This window comes from Gadus morhua, chromosome 4 (genome assembly GCF_902167405.1).
Source record: "Gadus morhua chromosome 4, gadMor3.0, whole genome shotgun sequence".
Taxonomy (NCBI): domain Eukaryota; kingdom Metazoa; phylum Chordata; class Actinopteri; order Gadiformes; family Gadidae; genus Gadus; species Gadus morhua.
Window position 1 is genome coordinate 33208024 of NC_044051.1, and position 22873 is coordinate 33230896.

Genomic DNA, 22873 nt, shown 5'->3' on the forward strand with positions numbered 1-22873 from the left:
TTGTAATAACCACGGAAGAGGCAGTGAATGAAGTATTGATTAGACAGCGATTTATTATGCCGCTTTTCCACTGCATGGTACCAGCTCGACACGACTCGACTCGACTCGCATTTTTTGCGTTTCCACCGCGAAAACATGGTATCTGGTACCTGAAGTGGCTGCTTTTTCTAGTACCGCCTCGCTCTAGGTTCCAAGCGGCTGAGCCGATGCTAAAAGGTGACGTCGGCAGACGGCCGGCCACTGATTGGCCAGAGAGTGTGACGAAGTCACGAGAGCGACATGGCAACCATGCTGGTAACAGCCATAGCAGCGCCGCAGCCAACATATTCCACTTCTTCAACTTCTTCAACATGCCAGCTAATAATAGTAATGTTATCGATGTCCTCCATTGTTGTTATGTGGGTTCTGTCCATGGCTGTGTCCCAATTCCTAGGACGCATCCTTCGAAGGCTGCATTCGAAGGATGCGTCGACGCCGATTGCGTCACAGCGTCGCGCCAAGTGCTGTCCCAATTCCAAGGGTCCTTCAAATGAGGCCTACGAATGCAGCCTTCTTTTCCCGGATTTGAAGAATGCATCGGCTGTATCCTTCACGGCCCAACGTATCCCAAGATCCTTCACGGCCCAACGTATCCCTCCCAAGATTCATTGCGAATTCAATCAATGGAGATGGCGGAGAATGGCGATTTAAGTTCTGCATTTAAATGTAAGTATTTGGTTTCTAGTCACTCGAGTATTTAACGATACAAATGTTAAAAATACAAGGGCCCTTAAAACATTTTTCATTAAAGTAATAGGCAATACAAGTAGGTAACGTTACAGTTAGTGACGCTGTAACGTTAACTAAGAACACCCGGCCGTTAAGCCCTATCGTTTCAAATTTAAGAGGTTAAAATGGTTATATTTACCGAAATTGTGGCGATTATATCGATAATTTGCTATTCTGTAACGTTTGATGAATGGACCAACGCGAACACAGGTTGTGGACCCTGGTTTTCAGACCGTAACGTTACAGACGTTGATTGATTACACAGTTAACTTGGTTATTTTGCTATCTAAGCTGCTTTTGTTTGGTAGTGTAAAGAAACTAATTCTAACATTTGGTTTTGGTTCAGGGGGCCAGCAGCATACTGCTCTATTTATTCTATTGAGGGGGGAGAACGATGAGCTGTTCACCGGAGTGAAATACTCAGCAAGTGTGGCTTGGGGTAAAGAAACAATCGTTTATTTATATCGTAAGTTAGTTTATAAAAATTATTATAGGCCATTTATGTATCTACATTTGACCATCTTGTAAAGGTTACTTAAATTAGCCCTCGTTAACAGCAGGACAGATACAACATCCCCAGAAATCGTTTACTACGATATCCTATTTTGGGTTATTAAAGAAAGAAAGACCAAAAAAGTCACAGCTCGCCTCAGTACTAGACAGCACTAGAAAAACACACAAAGAAAAAGGGTGTTTTGACTTCTACTGGTTCTCTTATTATTATGCGCTTCATATAGGATGAGGGCTAATTTAGATGTAACCTTTACAAGATGGTCAAATATATATATTATAAATGGCCTATTGTTAACATGGGCTATTAACATGATTGATAAATGTCTCTTTTTTTCTCTGATTAATAATGTCTCTGTGTTTAGGACAATTCTGGAGAAAATAGGCCTGAAAAAAATTATAAAGTATGTACACGTCATTTTAAAAAAACATTATTTGTTTTAACCATGCAAGTTAATAAACATTTTGCTGAAATTTGTTTTAATACTGCTGTTGTTAACAGCCATGATTGATTTCCTCTGCCTTAGGATTGCAAGTATCCAGGGTCAGGAGAGGGGGTGGGTGGGAAACCCAGTGCTGCCACTTGGCCCTGATTGGTCCTCATGGATGAGGTATTGGGACAGAGGCATTCCACCAACCCCCCTGTCCTAATTGCCTCCATCCCTGAGAACACACCAGGGCCAAGTACAGCAAGTATGGCAGTGGTGGATCAGGAGGTGGAGGACAAGGATCAGGAGGAGGAAAGACAGCGAGGGCCAAGGTCCAGAAAGAGGGACAGAGAGGAAGACATGTTCCAGAGTCGCTCACTATCTTCCGAAAAGGACTCAAGACTCACCTGTTCAGAGTCCACCTCGACTGCATAGCCACCCTCCCCCTTCTGGCAACCATTGTACACTGTTGTATTGTATTGTATTATAGTACTTAACTGTGTAGCAACTGCAGTAGCTGCTATCATGGCTGTAACACGGGGAATTGATTAGCCTAGCGATTGTGGTACTTGCACTTGGTTCTATGAACATCCTTTCTGTACCGACAGCGATATATTGACGCACTTCTTATGACAAATGTACTTATTGTAAGTCGCTTTGGATAAAAGCGTCTGCTAAATGCCCTAAATGTAAATGTAAAATGTAAATGTTCCAGTTAATAAAAGAGGACATGAGGCTACAAAGGGAGGCAGAGGAGAGAAAAGCCCAGGAGAGAAGGGAAAGAATTGATAGGTTTTTCTCAATTTTGGAGCGTTTGGTGGACAAATAACTTATGTTCTATTATATTTAACACATTGTTTATTATTATTTACATATTTATTGAAACTAACTTATTTAACTAACTTTTTTGATTAACTATTTAATAAAAACTAGAGCTGTCAAGCGATTAAAATATTTAATCGTGATTAATCGCATTAATGTCATAGTTAACTCTAATTAATCGCGATTAATCGCAAATTCTTTTTCTATGCTAAATATCCCTTGATTTTTTTTGTCCCATAATTCTTCTCATTTTAATTCTCTTATCAACATGGTGAAGTGCATCGGCTTGCCTTGTGCAAATGATTTTTTACTGATAACAACATTGGCATATACACTGATCAAAACAGGACGATACAAAAAAAGAGCCTATAGTGCAATTAAACGACTGCTTTGAACAAATGTCATTTGAACATAGTCAGGCTACTGCTTCTTTGTTTTGAGCCAAAAAAAAAAAAAGTTTTTTTTTTTTTTTTTTTTTATAAAGTAATTGCGTTAATCGCGCGTTAACATTTTTAACGCCGTTAAATTTGGTTCGCGTTAACGCCGTTAATAACGCGTTTAACTGACGGCTCTAATAAAAACCCTTACTAACTTTTTTGTATTGACTAATGTATTCGTATATAACTTATAAAACATATATACAACAATAAAACTATTTACAACAAACATTCATGTGACTATTTACAACACTTATTATAAAACTACTATATACAAAAACATAATGATCAATATTAATTTTTGTTGGTTTCTTTATTTCGCGCTGTCCGGTTTAACTTCTGTTTACTAACGGGTCAGATCAGCTGTCAGGGTTGCTAGGTGACAGGAGCAGCGCGTGGTCACGCAAGGTAAAGGGCGGTAACGGTTTGTTACGTAAACCAGAAATGCTCCGTAGGCTAGACCGTCCCATTTCTTCGGCCTTCGGAGTGTCCTTTGCGGTCTACGAAGGCCGCATCCTTCGAAGGACGCGGTCTACGAAGGATGAGTCCTACACTGTAAAAAAAACAACTGTAAATTTACAGTAAATTACTGGCTATAAATTGCATTACTTTCACAGTACTTTTACAGTAATTTACTGTACATATTTTCACAGTAATTTACAGTAAATAGTTCACAGTAATTAGTTCTATTTTCACAGTAATTTACATTAAATAGTTCACAGTAATTAGTTCTATTTTCACAGTAATTTACATTAAATAGTTCACAGTAATTAGTTATAATTTCACAGTAATTTACATTTTATAGTTCACAGTAATTTGTTCTATTTTCACAGTAATTTACATTAAATAGTTCACAGTAATTTGTTCTATCTTCACAGTAATTTACAGTAGATAAATCACAGCTAATTACAATAAAAGTACAACTGCATACTGTATCTTCAAAGTTGTCATACCCATTAAAAAGCTGTGATTTAGCAATATGTAGCTGTGTTATAACAGTAACTTGCGGTACATACATTACACTAAATGGCTGTATTTTTACATTTTCACTGTGAAATTAATGCAATTAGGTAGCCAGTAATTTACTATAACTTCACAGTTGTCTTTCCCATGGAATTACTGTGATATAGGGATATCCTGCATGCAATATACTGTAACTTCATACACATGCATCCAAAGTAAAAGGAAAACAAAGAGAACATGCAATTTGTTCAATTCAACATTTAATTATACAATGAATCAACATTAATACATTTAACCAATAACAACCCGTTATTCACGGCACATTTCACCCTACATTGAAATCCATTCAAAGTCCAATATCTTCCTCAAGAGTGTGCTCACATGTGGGTTCATCAACCCACGCTTTTTCTTGGCTTTGGAGCCCCTCTCTGGATTGATGCTCAAGAAGCACCTGTAAATAAAACAAGAAAACAACTTTCAGTTTTACATATTTATATATTGCATACTTTTTTTCAAAGACAGATGCAGTATACCTTACACCAAAGACGTCACAGGCACAGTGACATTATCAACAACTAGAGGCTGCTGTTCATCACAGAGATGAAAGACCATTTTTAAAGTAAATTCAAATTTTTTGGTTCAACTGTATTGAAGTAAGCGATTTATTTATGTTAATATATGTGTTAAATCGCTCTATATTCATACAGTGATCACTTATATAGTGTGCGCGTTTCATAACTCTGATCTCTCAGTCACCTGCTCTGCAATATAATCGGCAAATAAACTTTTCGGGGATCCCACAACTGATATCCAATCAGAAGACAGAACGCTACAAACCGGCACGTCTCACTGACGGTGCACGCCTAGAGCAATAGATCTTTAAGTGACTACAATGGCGGAGCAGGTAAAAAAACCTTCCCAATGTCTGTTTTGATGGTTTTTATCATGTTTATCACACTTATGGATCTGAGATGGTTCTAGATAACTCGCTGCTTGAAGACCGCAGTGCATTAATGTGGTGACTTAGGGACGAGGGAGGGGACAGCTAACTGCATTCAGTGTCAGGAAGTTAGCTAAACTGACCTTTCCGCTTACTTCACCCTTTAACTAGAAAGCACTGTGGGAAACCCTGCAATGTTCATTTGAAAGTTAAAATACCTTTGGATAAACTCCAAAGTGGAGGAGCCCTCCTCAGGATACTGCAGGTTGAAGCAATAATAGCTTGCAAACATTGCAGCTATTCCGTTGCTGAAGGAGTGGTGTGGTCCCATCACAACCTTCTGTTCAATGCTGAGCATCCATGCGGTTGGCTTCATCATGTCACCTGAAAAGAACAATGAACACACATAAAGCGCTATTGTAAAGAAGTTGGGTGCTATGAGCAAGGAAAGAAGTTTCAGTAACCTTGAATGTTTTCACAAATTGTTACCCACTTACTGATGCTCGATGGTGTTGTGCCCCTGACGGAGTCTGCAAGGCAGCACTGCCTGGAAGGCCCTAACCTTAACCAGGCAGCGCTGCCTTGAAGACTCTGTTGGGTGCACAAAACACCGTTAAGCATCATTGTTACTGATGTAATTAATTGTCTATTGCACAACTCAAACCATTATGCCCTTCTTTGCTCTCCCCATTTTTAAGTCTCCAAGATTTGGTTCACAGTTCCAGAGCAAATCTAAGTCAATACACTACCCTTGAATGCTGCATAAAAGCAATCTGTAATCTCTAAAACCATCGACTTTACACCAACTACCGGCACTACTGTTGAAAGATGCTGAATCGAAAAGATCGAGACAAGCAACACTATTGGAAAAACAGGTTAGATCACTGATCAGCATGTTCTGTCAAAATATTGTGTAGCGCCTTGTTTATTTAAAAAACACATGGTACATTTATTACAGCTAGAAATATCAATATAAAATCCAGATATCAACAGTACCTTGGACAATCAAGCAGGGGTTGCTCGGCAATGGCACTGTGCTCTCAACATCAGCGGCAGTTGCACACGGCTGTAAAGTAAAAAGTAAATGTTACATTCATACAGTATATTGTAGCAAAGATTCAACATGGTGCATAAGACGTTCCACTGGTCCCACTGATTCTGAAGTTTTTTATTTTTTAAACAACTTACATCAGCCTCAAGCATGATGGCATTCTTCGGTTCTTTGAAATATGCCATCAGTAGCAGAAGGACACATGCAGCCTTGTCTGACGCCTCTGGCTCGTATTTAGCGAGGACGTCCCCGATCCCTGGACGGTTGAGCTGCTGGCAAAAGCGAATGATGGTACTGCCCTTGCTGTTCATAGCCTCTTCATACTTGGTTTGTATTGAGACATCCGTCAGCAGACTGAAGTGGGAGAAAAGGCCTCTCTGCGAGAATAGGAATGGCCAATCCTCCTTTATCTCATGAATGGCTGGTGCAGGCACCCCGTTTATGAACTGGCGCTGGGTGATGTAGGTCTTCTCCATCAGATGTTCAGCCGTTTCTGCCCCTCCCATCCCTCCCTCTGCGTAGATGTTCAGTAGTTGTTGTTTTGTTTCTTCCAAAGTTGCCTCCGTCTCTCCAGCAGGAAGTTCTTCCGGACACCACCGTACACAACCGTACTGGTCTACTGGGCCTCTGGCCATTGCGATTGCCCCCTCTGCCGCCACATTGGAGGGCCTGCGCTGCCTGCGTCGCCGAGTTTGAAGAGTTTGCTTCCTATTTTTGTATTCCACTCTTGTTTTTATTTGTTGCAAAAGGGAGTAGCAGCCGTCTCCCAGCATATCTCCCTTTTGTCCGACATCGGCAAAGCTTTTTGGCCAGTCTCTCACAATCATCCGGGCGATCGTGTGGCATGTTGCTCTTGTTGGGTTTTGCTCATGCGCTAACATTTGGTCCACCACTGTCTTTATCATGTCTCTTCTGTCCCCTGGTGATGGTCTTTTTGCATCTGCCGTCGCTTTGCCAATAGCTGCTGGCATCTCTACCCATCGGACCCGGAAGTCAGTATACCATGGCCTGCCAGGCAAGGTGGGTGATGAAAAGGAAGAGTTTCTTTCGGAAGTTCTTTCGGAACTTGACGAGGGAGTACTTGTGAGGGGTGGAGATTCGACAGCAACAGGATCTTCTACTTCAACTGGTGGAAGACCTAGAAGTGAGAAAGGAAAATTATTATAGATAGAGGTACAGCAAGAAGTAGATCCGGGTCGGATTCAAATCCAGGTCTGCTGTGAAGAGGACTGAGCCTCTAGGGGGACACTCTAACCACCTCTAGAACCCCTGAAGTCTTAAGCTATTTTAACGATTCAACTATAAAAATAATAAAAAACATGGCAGTGTCATAGTTGGATTTACCTTTATTCTTAATGCCGTTCAGCAGTCTGCGACACTGGATTTTACTGAGGTACTTCTCCAGATCCTTCGCTTCTACAAAGGCAAGGTCTGCTCTGCTCTCCACGCCAATCTCTTCCAACACTCCCAGCAGGGAAGTCAGGGTTTCAAGAGAGAGGCCCGGTAAAAATGAAGCAATTTCTTCCTTCACGTCTTCCCGATCCATTCTCTAAAATAACAAGCCAGAATCAAATCAATATTAAAGTATTCTTTATTTCAGACCCAGGAGGATCCATATCAACACAAACAATAAACAAATACACAAACAATAAACAAATAACAAATAAATCAAATACATTATTATTATTGCACTCTCCTTACCCAACAGCAGATCAAATGACTGTGTGAATCCCCCAAACTAATTTACTAAATTTACTTAATGTTTAATATTTATTTACAAATGATTAACAATAAACAAGGGAAGATAACAATTGTAAGTAAGCATTATCAGTAGCTCCTGCAGACACGACTCCTCAATAACTTTACAATTTTTCGATTTCGGCCAAGAAATTTCATTTCTATGCTTCCCTGGTTTAAACCGTCTCTAAAAATGAATGGTGGAGAGCAATAAGTGAAAGGTGATTAACTCTGTAAGCTGGAAGAGGATAGTAATCATGCAAATCTTCATGCTTGATGCAAACATAATCCTCTTCAGCTACTCCTAATTCACAGTAGATGCCCATGTCTCTCAACTTCACGAAAGTGTGTTTCTCCATTACAAAGTGCACAGAATCCTGGAGAACAACAACAAGGTTAATTTTCCCAACATTAAGTTCTTCATCGTTGCTCCCAAGCAAAACCATCATCCCTTTTTTGTACACTGTGCCTTTCACTGTGACATTGTTACAAGCCAGTGCAGACTGTGACTCAAACTCATAACTGGCGAGAGATGCCCTGATCTTGTCATTGTAATCATTTACATACAACTCTGTGCCCTTTACTACTTGGATAATTGGAGGGAAAAGTTTGCCTGCACTAAGATAGGCTTGCAGAAGTTGGTGTCTCTCTGCCAGAGTCTGGCAAATACTTTTAAAGTTGTGTAATTTTCTGGCACACTGCTTGAAAAAAGTGTGTTTGCTTTCAAACCTTAGAGTCCACAGGCGGATAAGTGGGCCAAAGTGAAGGATGAGCTCTGGATAGTGGCATAAATAATGGTGCTTGGGTTTCAGGGGATGACCAGGGAAGAGCTGTTTCCTGTACCATATGTACTCTTCAATGATGACTTTCAGATATGCTACTTGGCCTGCTGTAATGGCTGGTGCACAGACAAGTTCCACTATCTCTCTCAGCTGCAACATGAGCTGCCATACCTTGTTGTCAGCAGGATCTTTAATCCTGTCACCTATCAATAGAGGTAGCAATCTAAGAAAGCACCAGTTTTGAACTGCATGCCCACTTAATCTCTCGCCTCCAGCAGAGAGGTCAGCCGGCTTGTCCTTGCCATCATTTCCTTGGTATTTGAATTGGTTCTTACACCGATTTAACTGCAGGTAAGTAAAATGCTTCTCCTTGACTAAATGACCAATAAACAAAGCAAGGTCATAAGAGACAATACCCTCAAACAAGTCATGGCCAAGGCATGGTGGAAGGCCAGGCTGGCAAACATGGAAATGTGTTAGTTGGTTGAAAGGAGAGTCAGACTTGATGCCGCAGACTGAGTCAGTGCCACTTGTTTTTAGATGTTGCAAATTACTTTTGTAGGCTTGTACTGTTCTTGTGATACCACACAAATGTGGTTCTTTCATAAATGTATCTCTGTCTACCTCACAGTAGCGACAGAAACGATCAGCCCTACTGAAATTTTCTAAAAAACCCCCAATGCCATGCGATCCCAAGTTGTCTCCTGAAATTGCAACCAAAGTGCCTTTTACAACATTGCCTTCACTTAGCACAATACCTCTCTCCTCCAGGACTTTGAGGTCCTTGATGAGTGGTTCAAAAACTTTGTTCATCCCAAAGTACTTAAAGTCCTTCTCCCGGCATAGAAGGACAAGCTGCATCTGATCTATAGTGGATCTATTGTGAGGTAAAATGTCAGTCAGAGTTGAGTAAACAGCTAACACTTTGTGTTTTTTTTTGCCTGATCCAAGAGGGTTAACGACCTCAAACGCATCTTGGTATAGCATCAAACCAACCGAGGAAGGCTCAGTTTTTAACAGCAGATTACTTTGAACTCCCTCCCCATCCTTAACATCCTGATAGACGTTAACAACAGAGGGTTGCAAACGTGTTGCAGCATACTGTTCTCGTACAGACTCACTTTTAAACAGTGCAGCCAATGTCTCCTGTACAGGTACATACTGGGCAAAGCACTCTTTGCCATTTTCATCATTTCCCAAGAACACAGGAACAGGCTCAACGTAGTTGAAACTTTCTTTAAAAGCACCCTTCCTCTTATAGTCTGTGCTCAGAACTCCCCTGTTATAGAGCTTGAGTAGATCCCCTCTGCTCAGTTCATCAATAGTGTTGCTTATGGTGGCCTCTGGAATACAAAGTACCTTCAATTTCTCACTTAGAATGTTAAGCACATGTGACAGGCCAATTTCATGGGCATTTTGAAAGTCCTCAATGATTGTTTGTAGTGTACTTGCTGGTAACAATAGCTTGGCTTGTAATTTCAAGTAGAGAAGTGTAAGGTTTTGTAAAAAGAGGGTTTCATCCACAGCCAATTGCATTTCTTGTTCAGGTTGTTTATCAGAGATATCTAAACATGAGTGACTGGGTTCAGGCTGACTCAAAGGCTCTGCAAGAACAGACCGACTCAAAGTTTCTGTGGGAACAGACGTATCTAGAACCGAATCATCTAAGTCCTCTATACCTCTACTTCGATGTTTCCTGGAAACATGTGAGGCAAAACTGGACGCAACTGTAAAGCTGCAGTCACAACCTCTGAATGGGCATTTGATTTCCAATCCTTCTTCTGAGTGTGAATTCAAATGCTTTACAAGGGAGTTTACAGTTTCACACTTGAATGCACAAGACTGAGCCAGACACTTTAAGGGTGTGGACAACGGCTTGCAATATCTTGGTTGTTTGTGCTCTCTAAACATATGTGCTCTCAGAACAGTGGCTTTGCGGTACATCCGAGTACAGTAAGGCACACCACACAGATAGTGATAATTTGGAGTGTTACTGTGCAACTTTGCGTGCTGAATAAACTGAACAGTAGTCTCAGACACATGCTCGCACAGACTAAATTTACATTGGAACATTGTTCACCAAAAGCATAAAATTAACTATCTAGAAGGGGGATGGGCCATATTCTCGCACCTTCGTCCTCTTTTGGCCAGGATGGGATGACAGCAGTCGTTGAAGGTCGTAGCAATAACAAACAAAACCTGTGGAAGAGAAAAAGAACACATCTTAATACTATATTTTTTTGTGTGTTGTGGGTGCCTACTAGGTTACGTCTTGTTAAATTAGTAAAATGGACTGCTAAAGCTTAATTGCACCTCTAAGTTGTAGGCCGATGACTTGCAGTCAGTAACCTTAACCTTCGTCCTCTTTTGGCCAGGATGGGATGACAGCAGTCGTTGAAGGTCGTAGCAATAACAAACAAAACCTGTGGAAGAGAAAAAGAACACATCTTAATACTATAATTGTTTGTGTGTTGTGGGTGCCTACTAGGTTACGGCTTGTTAAATTTGTAAAATGGACTGCTAAAGCTTAATTGCACCTCTAAGTTGTAGGCCGATGACTTGCAGTCAGTAACCTTAACCTTCGTCCTCTTTTGGCCAGGATGGGATGACAGCCGTTGACGGTCGCAGCAATAACAAACAAAACCTGTGGAAGAGAAAAATAACACATCTTAATACTATAATAGCAGGGTTGCCAACTTTGGGACTTTGGCTGGAGTGAGACTCTAAAACATAAGTGTGAGCGGCTAATTTTTTTTGGACAACCCTTAACCCTAAAAAAGTGTTTTATACAAAATAGTCCTCGTTTAGTAAACCCTCATCTAAGAAAAAAAGTTAAAGAATGGAAACGCTTTTTCATAATGTACAAACTGGGCCACCTTGAATCATTTGGGGAATTTAAAAGTGCCACTTGCCCGATTCTTAAGTATTCCAAGATATACCCTGGGTTAGGCTCTACACCCCGTGAAAATCGACAAGATATACTCTTTGGTATAGACAAACGTCCCACCAATATTTATACCACTTATGTCATTCATGGTTTTATATTTATAATTTTTTATTTTACTTTACATTTAATTCTTCATAATTCAGGCATTACAGAACTTTCATGGTCATAAATAAAAAATACGAACTGCAGTTTAATTTCTTTGTTTGTTCTTGAATTGACGTAGAATGGAGCAAAGGCTCATGGGATTGGGAAATGCGTTTATCCAATAAACAGATGGAGGTCAAGTCTATTTATTAAATTAATTTTTGATTAAAACCGTGCATTCTGTGTGAATGTGTATTTGAATGTTAACATTTCGTTTTTAGTTATGTAATCATTTGAAAGTCCCTTCAAGTTGAAAAAGCACATGCATTCTTATTATGGCCACACCTGGCGTACTAAATCAACTGTGATCAGATTGGTTAAAAAAATAGAGGCTGCGTGTGATTTCAGTTCCGGTTCAATGCATTTGTAATGAGGGGGCGCACTTCTGTGCAGTGTGCACATTAGTCGTCGTTGCCAGCAGGCTGCACCCGACAGCCAAGGGATTTACATGTGGCATAGCAAGGTAAGCAGCAGAATTGTTTCCCAATTAAGCGTAATTTAGAAATGGAGTTGTTGAGTATTATGGTTTCATGAAAGCAAGGACAGCACTCTGTTGCTTTCGAAACTTTGAATCGCCGACAACGGACGTTTCGGGCCGCGCGCCCTTCAGCGTGTAATGGCTTCTTAAAGGCCATTACACGCTGAAAAAGGGAAACGTCCGTGGTTGGCGATTAAAAGTTTTGAATGCAACAGTGCTGTCCTTTCTTTCAGGAAAAAATATTACGATACGTTGGATTCAGCACGCAGTTAAGTTATATAAAGAAGTCTAGTTAGTGAGCGCGTTACTTCATACATTCGATTTTTTTTCTTGCCCCTGTGGAGGCTTGGGTGTAGGGGGTCATTAATATTTGGTTTTATTTAGTATTATGGTACAATATGTAGATGGGCCGACATGTCCACGGGTCGATTTTCCGTAGTAAATTTATCATTTTAATGATTTGGATTTCCCCGCGACGGTTTCGCGGGGTTCAGCTGCTAGTCAGGGACGCAGCGCGTGACCATGACAACGTTATTTCTTGGGAAATGGGACTAAAACGAATATAATGGATGACATTCATAGTATTATTGGTATACAAATTCCATTACTTACATTACCATTAAGCAAACGAACAATTTTGTAAACAAGAAATTAATATTTTAATATATTTAATATTTTATCAATGTCCTTCTAGAACCTGTCATGAACTTTGATAATCAAATCAAACGATGTCTCGAGCGCAATAGCTGTCTCTGATATAACGGACATTTAGCTGCTATTCTTTGGCAATTTGACATTTTATTTATTTAGCATTATGGTTTTATTTAGTATTATGGTACAATATGTAGATGGGCCGACATGTCCACGGGTCGATTTCCCGAGTAAATTTATAATTTTAATGATTTGGATTTCCCCGCGACGGTTTTGCGGGGAATAGCTGTCTCTGATATAACGGACATTTAGCTGCTATTCTTTGGCAATTTGACATTTTAAGTTGGCCATATGAGCAATGTTGTTTCTTAATGTTACTCGTATATGAACGTAGCCTAATGTAAACATAGACTACGTTAATGTGAAGTAAATATACACAGCTGTGATAACCGCAATAACTTATCCTGGCATAGCAATAGCCATAAGCAATTTGGCACAGAGTCTAGCTGAATGTCATTGATGATAAAGCTAACGTTAGTTAGTATATCTAGTTAGTCATCTATGAACGAATATGGTCTAACTAAAGTTGCTCACAGACCGACAGTCAAACATGATCGCTATTCGTGTTAGTCTACTTACCAAGAGTTGTATATAATATGAAATAATTATTAGCTTATTGCTGTAAATGTCAGTACGACCGTAGTTGCCAACTACATCAACGGAAGATGAGCATCTTCCCTGGGGAGGCTCGTGCGCCTGGTTCAGGAGCAGTGTATTGCTCGAGCAGTCAACTGCTCTTGAACCTCGCGCTCGAGGCTCCCCAGAAACCGGAACGTCAAGGTTCATGTTCGTTTTACCTTATTTGTGTATTTTGCTTGGGTGCCATTTTGATGTTTTTGCCAGGATCAATTCATGTACCCGTAATTTCAAGGTTATTTTCCCTCACAAAAGCTAGAACTTGTTTGGGCAATTAGTTGTGCAGTCCATTATACATTGTAAAAAGCCTGTAGTAAGAGAGAAAATAAAATACATGATTATGTGTACTGTGATCAAGACACCCAAGTGGTTTGACATATTTGGTGTAACTGATGTTTTTCTTTTACTCTTGCACCTTCCCTTTTAGTCTCTGAAGCAGTGTCTCACACTCGAGTCCTGACCGAGGGCCTTGAAACTGGCATGCCTGTTCAAAACATCTCCAGGACAACAAGGTTATTTTGTGTTGACGTGTATTGAATTCTTAAGGGCAAAGGTTACTCAAAACAGGCAAATTCTGTAGAAACTCCATAAAAAGAAATATTAACTCACTAAGACCATTCATGAAACATCAGTAAGCTGCAGTTTGCATAGCCAGTCAGTAATATTTTAGTTCTTTCAACTGCGACTGCTTGTAAAAAAAAAAATGCAATGATGCCACCAACAATAACCAATACAATGTTGTGCCAGATAACCTCAAATATAATTAGCCTACTTCCTATTTGTGCAAACCCATCAGATGCCTTTGAAAAAAAACAAAAGTGCAAAGATGCTTTGTCTGAAATGAGTTCCCTTACCGTTTAATTTGGAGCAAGTGAAAAAATCACGGGCTTGTGTTATCTGTAGGGTCTCCGTTGTTGTCAACAGCTTCTCGGAGAGCTGGATGGAGAGGGTTTGCAGCGTCTGTATTCCAATTGGTTGTCAGGGTTTTTGCATTGGAAATGCATCAGTGAACAAATCGCCTGCTTGTGCCATCCGTAAGGTCTTCGTTGTCAACTTCTTGTTGGAGAGCTGGATGTAAAGGTTTTGCGACGTCTGTATTCAGATAAGGACTGCACGATATGGGCAAAATATGATATCCCGATATTTTTTGGCTGAATGGCGATATACATCTCGATATTTTCTATAGAGTGGGATAGATGGCTTTGTCGCATTGTCCTGCGTACTACGGTGAGGGTTTCAGTGCGCCCTAACTTAAATCCCCCGCCCCCTCCCTTCTCCGTTCCATTTGGGAACATGTTTGGTTTAATTTAGCTTGTTTCGTATATTTTAGTTAATTAATTAAGGGCGCCTCCAGAGGGCGCCCCCAACACATTGGATCGGCCCTCCGCTTTGGGGCCGCATTATCATCTAGAACGTGTATTAACTTTTGGTAGTCTAACGTGGTCCATTATCCCTTACTTGTTGCAAGACACAGTAGTCTACACATACATCTATACATAAGGTTTCTGAGAACAGCAGGACAAGTTGGCACATCAACATTCACAAACGGAAGGCTTGCGCTACTCCATCTAGGCACTTTGAGTTGTAGCCTCATACCATAATTGAATGCCGCTTCTTTTGTAGCAAGAAGCAGCAAGTGTTATTTTCACAGAAGATGAACACATACCAAATTTTCTGATAAGTATATTAGCTTGTGCATACATCATACGATACTGCCTGCAAATTTCACGGTCATTAGACTGGTCATCAGGGGCCGGTTGCACCAACTGGGCGTAACTAAGCCTGGTCGTAACTGCTAAGTAGGTCTTAGTTACGACCTGGCGTTAGAATGGAACTAACGCCGGTTGCACCAACGGGACTTGCGCCTGGTCTTAACTACTCCCGGTCTTAGCCATGCGCGGCCATGTGAATGTTCCATGGTATGCGCATATCACCGCGTTGCTAGGATACCTCGTGACAACAGCTGTTTACTATTTTACTTGACATGCTGTTGGACACCGAAATAAATAATTCATTCGTTCACTCATTGTCATTCATCAATTGTGTTAATGCCTAACAATAAAACACTGCAAACGAATATAATTAAAATATGTATTTGTAATGTCTGGTTTACGACGAGCAGGCATTTAGACGGGAATGGTTCTGTAGGAGAGATTTGTTTAATGTGTCGGCCTATATAAAACATATAAACATAGTTAAAACAACATTCACAACTGATTATAAGTTGAGAACGGACTAATCGGCCAGCGATATCTTCCCGACAGGCAGTCGATCTGTGAACACTGATCATATCGCCGGCTGTGCTTTGAAATGCAGTTTAGCGAAGCGTTGCAAGGATGGTGGTAAAGCTGCATTGGATTGGATGTAATTGCTATAGAAACAGCCTGGAATTTCAACTCTACGCCTGCCCCTGACCAGGCGTAGGATTTACGCCTGGTCTTAGTGAAAAGAACGCTAAGCCCAGTTGGTGCAACTGGCGTAACGGTTAGGTTGGACTTAGAACGCCAAGTTACGACCAGGCGTAGTTACGACCAGGCTTACGCCCAGTTGGTGCAACCGGCCCCAGTTATGTAATGTTATAAGTTTTTAGCCTCATTACATATGTTAAGGACTCTGCCAGGAAAGGAGAAATCAGTAGTTATCAGTTTCTTATCTGCCTTACTTCATGAGCATCAGCTGTATGTGGCCTTAGTGCCTAGATTTAATATGACAACCGCCACTGTTGTTTGGACCGGCGGGTAGACGTAAACTGGCAGATAAATCTAATTGTTATGATTTCTCTCATTCATTTCTTATGTTTGCATTTGTGTCTTGCAGAAGATGAAGGAGAATGCGTGCAGTGGGCTGAATAGAGAATTCGTGAATCAAAGGCAACACCATCAAATGCATTATGAAATTAAGCACTATCAGGTTGTCAAGGCTGTAGCTCAGCGGGCACATGGTCCTGGATACCTGATATATATATATTTTTTTTTTTAACTATTTATATATGGAATCTGAATGCACTCCAAGAAATGCTGCAGTTCTTTGGGCCACAAGAGGCCAAGAAGCTCTACTACAAGAAGTTAAGGCAGAAGATGAAGATTATTACAAATTATCCAAGTCAGTTCCGACCAAGTAATTTGATTGGACAAGAGGCATTCCAGTGCTGATATAGAGTATAACAGCACTGGGTCTTTTAACTATACACGTATCGCTCCCCTTTACGGGTGTTCTCATAACCGTTAATGTTATTAACAATCTTTTTGTAGCTTAGATTGCAGCTAACTTTGCACAGCAAATATGAACATGTTTCCAGGAATAACATTGGAGTTGAATTAAGAATGGTCGCCAGAAGAGGACCAAGGGAACCTAATGTAATGCTAATGTGTTAATGTGTTGCTTGGCAACAGTTTGACCAGTTGCGGATCTATTTGTGTTGGCGGAGCCAAATAAATCATCAATGAACCAAAGAAATCTGATCATAATATGTTGTTAATTATTATTGTTAACTAATGATTGGTGCTTGTAGAACTGTTGTATAAAAGCAATATCACTCAGGAGGGAGTGCTTTTGTACTACGGCTGGGATTCGGTCGTAGGTATGAGGCCGTTGGCCGAGTGCCGAAGAGAATCACAGCCGTGCTGATATTCAGTACAACAGCACTCTCGTGTGATATTGCTTAATTATTCTGTTCCCAAATTCCATAAAAAGTCTGATTACTAAGAAATATTGATGTATCATTACTTTTGTCAGTTTCAAGTTTTTGTTTTAACACAGGTGTACCAACAATGTGTATGATGTATGACTACCTAAGCTGTACATGTCTTTAAAGATATTGATGCAGATATTTCCACATTTACATTTCTCAGTGCAAATGGGTTTTTGAATAAGTTTCTGAAACTAGTGCTTTGAGATGTTTGAGATAACAAACATTTAATATGTTGGAAATATTTTTGGTCGCTGGTCAGCTTAATATTTAATATATTGTTTCTTATGGCACATTAACGAGAATGTCAAACTGGCACTGAATGTTGAAAGGTTGCTGACCCCTGGTTACTGTATTCCCTCTCCCGCTCCATTACATGTATGTTCGTTTATTTCAAGTTAACTTGTTTTTCTGTGTTATTACAACCTTGCAACACATTTCCATTAATGTAGTTTGTTTATTCAAATGGGTATTAAAACTTAATCTTTGTCAAGCCAAACTCTTGAGTAATTATTTCAAAGAATAGGGGCGTGGAAATCAATGAGGTAAGTGGTTTTTGGGGCTTATCTTATGACTAACTTTGGATCTGAACTAATGTGAATTGTGATAGATCTCATGGTGTTTACATCGCTTTACTAGGATTTCTAAATTGCAGCTTCTGTGTTTTAACCCCTCTCAAATGCTACTGTTGTAATGGGGTTTTCTTAACCAGTGATCTTTATTGCACTTGTGAAAGCTGTTTGTGTGAGCTTGCTAAAAGTATATAGACCAGTTTTCCTGCCAGAAATAGTTGTAGCTGCAACATTCAATGGCCATACCTGCAGATTATCTACAAGGATAAGCAGTAATTGATCTCATTACAAAATGACAATCGAACTATCAGGAAAATTGCTAATATTCGTTACAACCTCAATTCAACGCCATTTCGACGTGTGGTAAATTACGTTGAAAATTAGCACGCAAATCATCGTTGAAACAACATAGTATTTTCGACATTCTCCGACCGTCGAGATAACGACTATCCACCACGTTGATTCATCGACTATTTTAACCAACAATCAACCCGTTTTCGACGCCCCATTGCTGTCTGGGATATGCACCGCAAGAAAGCACATGTGCACGAACATACTAGGAAACGCACACACATGCGCACAGACTACAGAGGGTTTTAAATCAGGCTTGGGCCTATAAAAAATTAGTTAATAAATCAGTTTATTTATTTAATATTAATAGAACGGGCCAGGCTCGGACAGAACAGAGAGCTAAAATCCTAAATTCAATAAACTGTCAGTTGAGCTGGACGAGCCACGGTGTTCTGGAACACAGCGCTCAGTTCTGATCTCTCTCCACTATCGGACTCCATCACTCATTTCACTCAGTAACTCTAATGTTGTAAGGTATTTATCTTCATCTCTTATCTATTGTACTACGGGGAACTATGCAGGCTAACCCAATATATATGGACACCTGCTAAGTTGTTCCACTCAAATAGAGTAGGCCTACTAAAGTGAAAACGTTACGTTGTCCTGGCAACCGGATTTTCAGTTCTAAACAACCGAACGAGAGATGGCGTTCTCCATGGGTGTGTTCGAAATGACTTACTAATTACTACTTACTACCTACTCAATACTTGGCTTACTTCTCGAATCCTTAAATAATGATTGAGTAATCGACGTTCGGAAGACCGTTCTTACTTAACCACCTCAGATGACGTGAATCAAATGACGTGTCAATAACCTACCGGCCGGGCGCGGTTAATAAATATTATAAATAAATATATAAACGTCACAGTACATCTTCAACCTAAGGATTTGCGGTGATATGTTAAAAACAATTATTAAAAAAAACATTTATGTGTGTTATGTGTGGCTGTGGGTTCTGCTGCTGGTTGACAGTTCAAAGTGAAGGGATCTCCCACAATGCAGTGCGTTAATGTAATTTACTGTGTTTTCACACGAAATGGTCTGATTACAGTATTTTACTGGGGAAAAGTACAGTAACATGTTGTGAAATCCTTGTAATGCAAATATCACAGTAAATAACAGTGACATTTGAAATTACAGTATTATATTGGGAACATCACATTTAGCACCTGTGAAGTGATTTCACAGTAATTTACTGTCAAATATTACAGTTAAATATTGTGAAACCCTGGTAATTATTTACAGTGTATGAATTGGGACACAGCCCATGTGTTGGTAGCGTAGGTGTTGTTTGCGTCGCGTACAAAAATACGTCACGGCCCTTTCGCGCAGCCGACCCCGCCCACGTCCAGGAGGTACTATTTGCGGTGGAAAACGACCTGTGCTGCTACCGTGTCGAGTCGTGTCGAGTCGACACGACTCGAATGCCGCTTTTTTTTGCGGTGGAAAAGCGGCATTAGACACCTAATAAACTGTTGGAACACGCAAGACCGGTAACAATAGAAACGCCGGTAAACAAACCCGCAAAGCCCAATCCAGGGGCCTGTACTACGAAGCTCGATTAGAGGGTTAGCGAGGTATGTTGAGCTGAAAGCCTGGGTTAGCTGTACCATGAAAGTCGATCTCTTTTAGCGTCGCTGTATCACCATGGTGACTTACGCTCGCAACCAAACCTGGGCATTGAGTATTTTTTTTCTTTGATTTGGTAGATTCTAGGCAGCATAGATTCTAGGCTGATGCTAGATTCTTCCTGCGCTAAAAAGCCTGGTCCTCTTTGAAAAAGCATCAGGACCAGAGCCCTGCTAAAACACGAGTCAAACTTGGGAGTTGCATTTCAAAGATGGAATTAGTCAAGAGCCCAGGGCCCCGTTTCCCGATAACGATGGATCTTCGCTCGTACGATCATTCTCCCGATGGATCTTGCGATCCATCGTCAATTTCTTTGGAGCGTTTCCCGAAACTCCTCTTAACGTGAACGCGCATTCGCTGCACTCACGACGTCGTAGGATTGTAACTGTCTACTGACACGGTGCTGAAATGGGCTCCGTAGGAGGGGGAGACGCAGGAATGTCGCAGGAAAATTGTGTTAAAAAGGGTTAAAATATATCCCCATCAAGGACAACAGCAGCCTACAAAAAAAATAGACTGCAATTATATGAATGCTAAAGACATTAAAACACAATTGATTAGGCTTAAACTGACATACATCAGTCCTAATCCTGAATGCACTGTGCGTTTCACGGCATTTTCCCCCCTGAAATAATTCCTCTTCACACCTGTGAATAACCCGGGAGACGTCCATGATGAGGAATACAACGAAGCTCACCGTCTGGCCCGGTGCATCGTTGAGCGCACGATCGGGAGGTGGAAGTTGCGCTTTAGATGCCTTCACAAGTCAGGCGGAGGGCTCCAGTTTTCGCCGGCCAAGTCATGCGCCGTGATATGTGTGACGGCTATGTTGCACAACATTGCAGCTAAGGCTGGGGTGGCATTGCTTGAACCGGAGGACGTTGAGGACGATGACGATGAGGAAGATCGGTGTGAGGACGGCCTCCCTCATAACTACGCGGCTGGTTTTCATGCGCGTCGAATAGTGATTGAGACTTTTTTTAACCCCCTCCACCCTCCCTCATGTCACTAAACATTCCCGTCAACGTGACCAATCCCCACCATATCCCAGCCTTTTGCCTGCTTCTTTGCTTGTTTTTTATAATTTTTTTTATTTCTTTATTTTTTTTAATTTCTTTAATTTCGTTATTTTTTATTTTTTTGAATTTGTTTAATTGAATTTTTTTTTTACATTATTTTATGCTACGTTTTATGAGTAGCCTATGTCAGTCTGCACAAATCCCCCCACTTTCTCTCACACATTTTGAGTGCCCTGCCTGCGCAAACATTTTCTGGACTGTCCCGTTTTATTTTGGCCATTTTAACATCTTTATTAATAAATTAATTAATAATCTTTATTAATTACCAAACTAAGAACATAAAGGCGCAATGCGTTTTAATAAAACGCATCCAATATACGGAATGTCCGATGGTGACGCCACTGAGGCTATAGCTGACGATGCTCTTAGCGTCCTACGAGTACCTACGAGCACCCCTGGAGTACTCGTTAGCTACGAGCGTTTTCAAGACGTTCGTGACCAACGATGCTTTCGGGAAACGCGGTGAAAACTCTACGATGCCCTTTCGACGCACTTCACGATCCACTTAGGCTAACGACGCTTTCGGGAAACGGGGCCCAGAAGGGTTTCAAGACAGATGCCACATGAGCTGGTTTATCATTCTCAAACATCAATGAATTCATAATGCATGAATGTTAGCTGATCAGCTTAGGGGGAAGGAGACGTTGTTGCTTTATAGTGTCGAAATAGAATTATTGCGCTTCGCAAGTCATGTTGTGATCAGATCATTTTGCGCTGGTGTTCGTTGAGTGTCCTTAACCTGGCCAACCACTTGAGCTTTGAGTCTAGGGAGGAGGGTGCTGGAGGTGACGTCCCTCTCCAAAACTGTGAATCTTTGTCAGCAGTACCCATTTTAAACCCTCTGTCAATGTTACATACATTTAAAGAGTTTCTTTCACGTGTACAAATACACAATGCCTCCCTTTATGCAAATAATGTACCAAAACAATAATTTTTTCCTTTTTTTCTCTGTCTGCAGAAGACTGCGATTCCTTTGGAGACCGTAGCACTCAGCGTGGCGCCACCTCAGAGATTCTGGGTGTGGTCGCCCCTGGCTCCTCCCACTGGTCCAGTCACATTGAGGAATTGGTGGTTAGCAAAATAAAGAATATGTTTGCATTTTTGCACTTGTAAGTAGTTAATCGCGTTTTAGCCTACCCTCAGCTGTAAACTCATTCTTGCATGCGAGGGTCTTGAATCAAAAAAAAAAATATGCTGGCAAGACATTGAAATTGCAGGGCGTGCTAAGCCGCGACAGAACCAGCTTGGCAGTGTAAAAACGCCTAATGTGTCGTTAGTGGGGATTGACAACTATTCTGTGAAAATGAAAGAATATGTCTTGTGTGTGTTTCCTTCTTTATGTGGAAGGCAGCAGACCCCAGACACAATTTCAATAAAGGTTGAAGAGAATATTGGTGGAGGCATGTCCGCCACAGGTTAGTAATACACATTGTATCTATGCAAGAAAACAACCTGGATTAACTGAGAATGTACTTGATTCTACCTGCGCTAAAAAGCCTGGTCCTCTTTAGAAAAGCATCATGACCAGCGCCCTGCTAAAATACGAGTCAAACTTGGGAGTTGCATTTCAAAGATGGAATCAGTCAAGAGCCCAGAAGGGTTTCAAGACAGTTGCCACATGAGCTGGTTTTTCATTCTCAATCATCAATGAATTCATAATGTATGAATCTTAGGTGATCAGCTTAGAGGGAAGGACACGTTGTTGCTTTTTAGTGTAAAAATATAATTATTGCGCTTGCCTGACATGTCATGTTGTGATCAGATCACTTTGCGCTGGTGTTCGTTGAGTGTCCTTAACCTGGCCAACCACTTGAGCTTTGAGTCTAGGGAGGAGGGTGCTGGAGGTGACGTCCCTCTCCAAAACTGTGAATCTTTGTCAGCAGTACACATTTTAAACCCTCTGTGTCAATGTTGCGTACATTTAAAGAGTTGTACATAATATACACAATGCCTCCCTTTATGCAACTAATGTAATGTAAATGTAAATATACTTTTTCCTTTTTTTCTCCCTCTGCAGAAGACTGCGATGCCTTTGGAGACCGTAGCACTCAGCAGTACACATTTTAAACCCTCTGTGTCAATGTTACATACATTTAAAGAGTTTCTTTCACATGTACAAATACACAATGCCTCCCTTTATGCAAATAATGTATCAAAACAATTATTTTTTCCTTTTTTTCTCCCTCTGCAGAAGACTGCG

At 40.8% G+C, this 22873-nt stretch overlaps 1 protein-coding gene and 3 long non-coding RNA genes across 5 annotated transcripts; 2 read left to right on the top strand and 2 right to left on the bottom strand.

Moving 5' to 3' along the window:
• The first annotated feature begins 672 nt into the window (after positions 1–672).
• Positions 673–1397, top strand: LOC115542439 (uncharacterized). Its single transcript, XR_003976550.1, has 2 exons — positions 673–705; positions 1115–1397. It is a non-coding gene; the product is annotated as an uncharacterized LOC115542439 (long non-coding RNA).
• Positions 1398–4242: 2845 nt separating this feature from the next.
• Positions 4243–7465, bottom strand: LOC115542400 (uncharacterized). Its single transcript, XM_030354665.1, has 5 exons — positions 7264–7465; positions 6057–7033; positions 5865–5934; positions 5087–5252; positions 4243–4379 (listed from the first exon to the last, which is right to left on the bottom strand). Exons 1-5 carry the CDS (start codon positions 7463–7465, stop codon positions 4259–4261), a joined length of 1536 nt encoding a protein of 511 aa, XP_030210525.1. The 3' UTR covers positions 4243–4258.
• A 3089-nt stretch (positions 7466–10554) lies between these two features.
• Positions 10555–11058, bottom strand: LOC115542426 (uncharacterized). The gene is made up of 3 exons (XR_003976538.1): positions 10976–11058; positions 10752–10861; positions 10555–10637 (listed from the first exon to the last, which is right to left on the bottom strand). It is a non-coding gene; the product is annotated as an uncharacterized LOC115542426 (long non-coding RNA).
• Positions 11059–11680: 622 nt separating this feature from the next.
• On the top strand, positions 11681–17535 carry LOC115542403 (uncharacterized). 2 transcript variants are annotated; one of them, XR_003976503.1, is made up of 3 exons: positions 11681–11992; positions 13782–13907; positions 16172–17535. It is a non-coding gene; the product is annotated as an uncharacterized LOC115542403 (long non-coding RNA). The 2 variants fall into 2 exon arrangements; XR_003976504.1 differs by having other exon boundaries at positions 11686–11992; positions 13782–13866.
• Positions 17536–22873: the final 5338 nt, after the last annotated feature.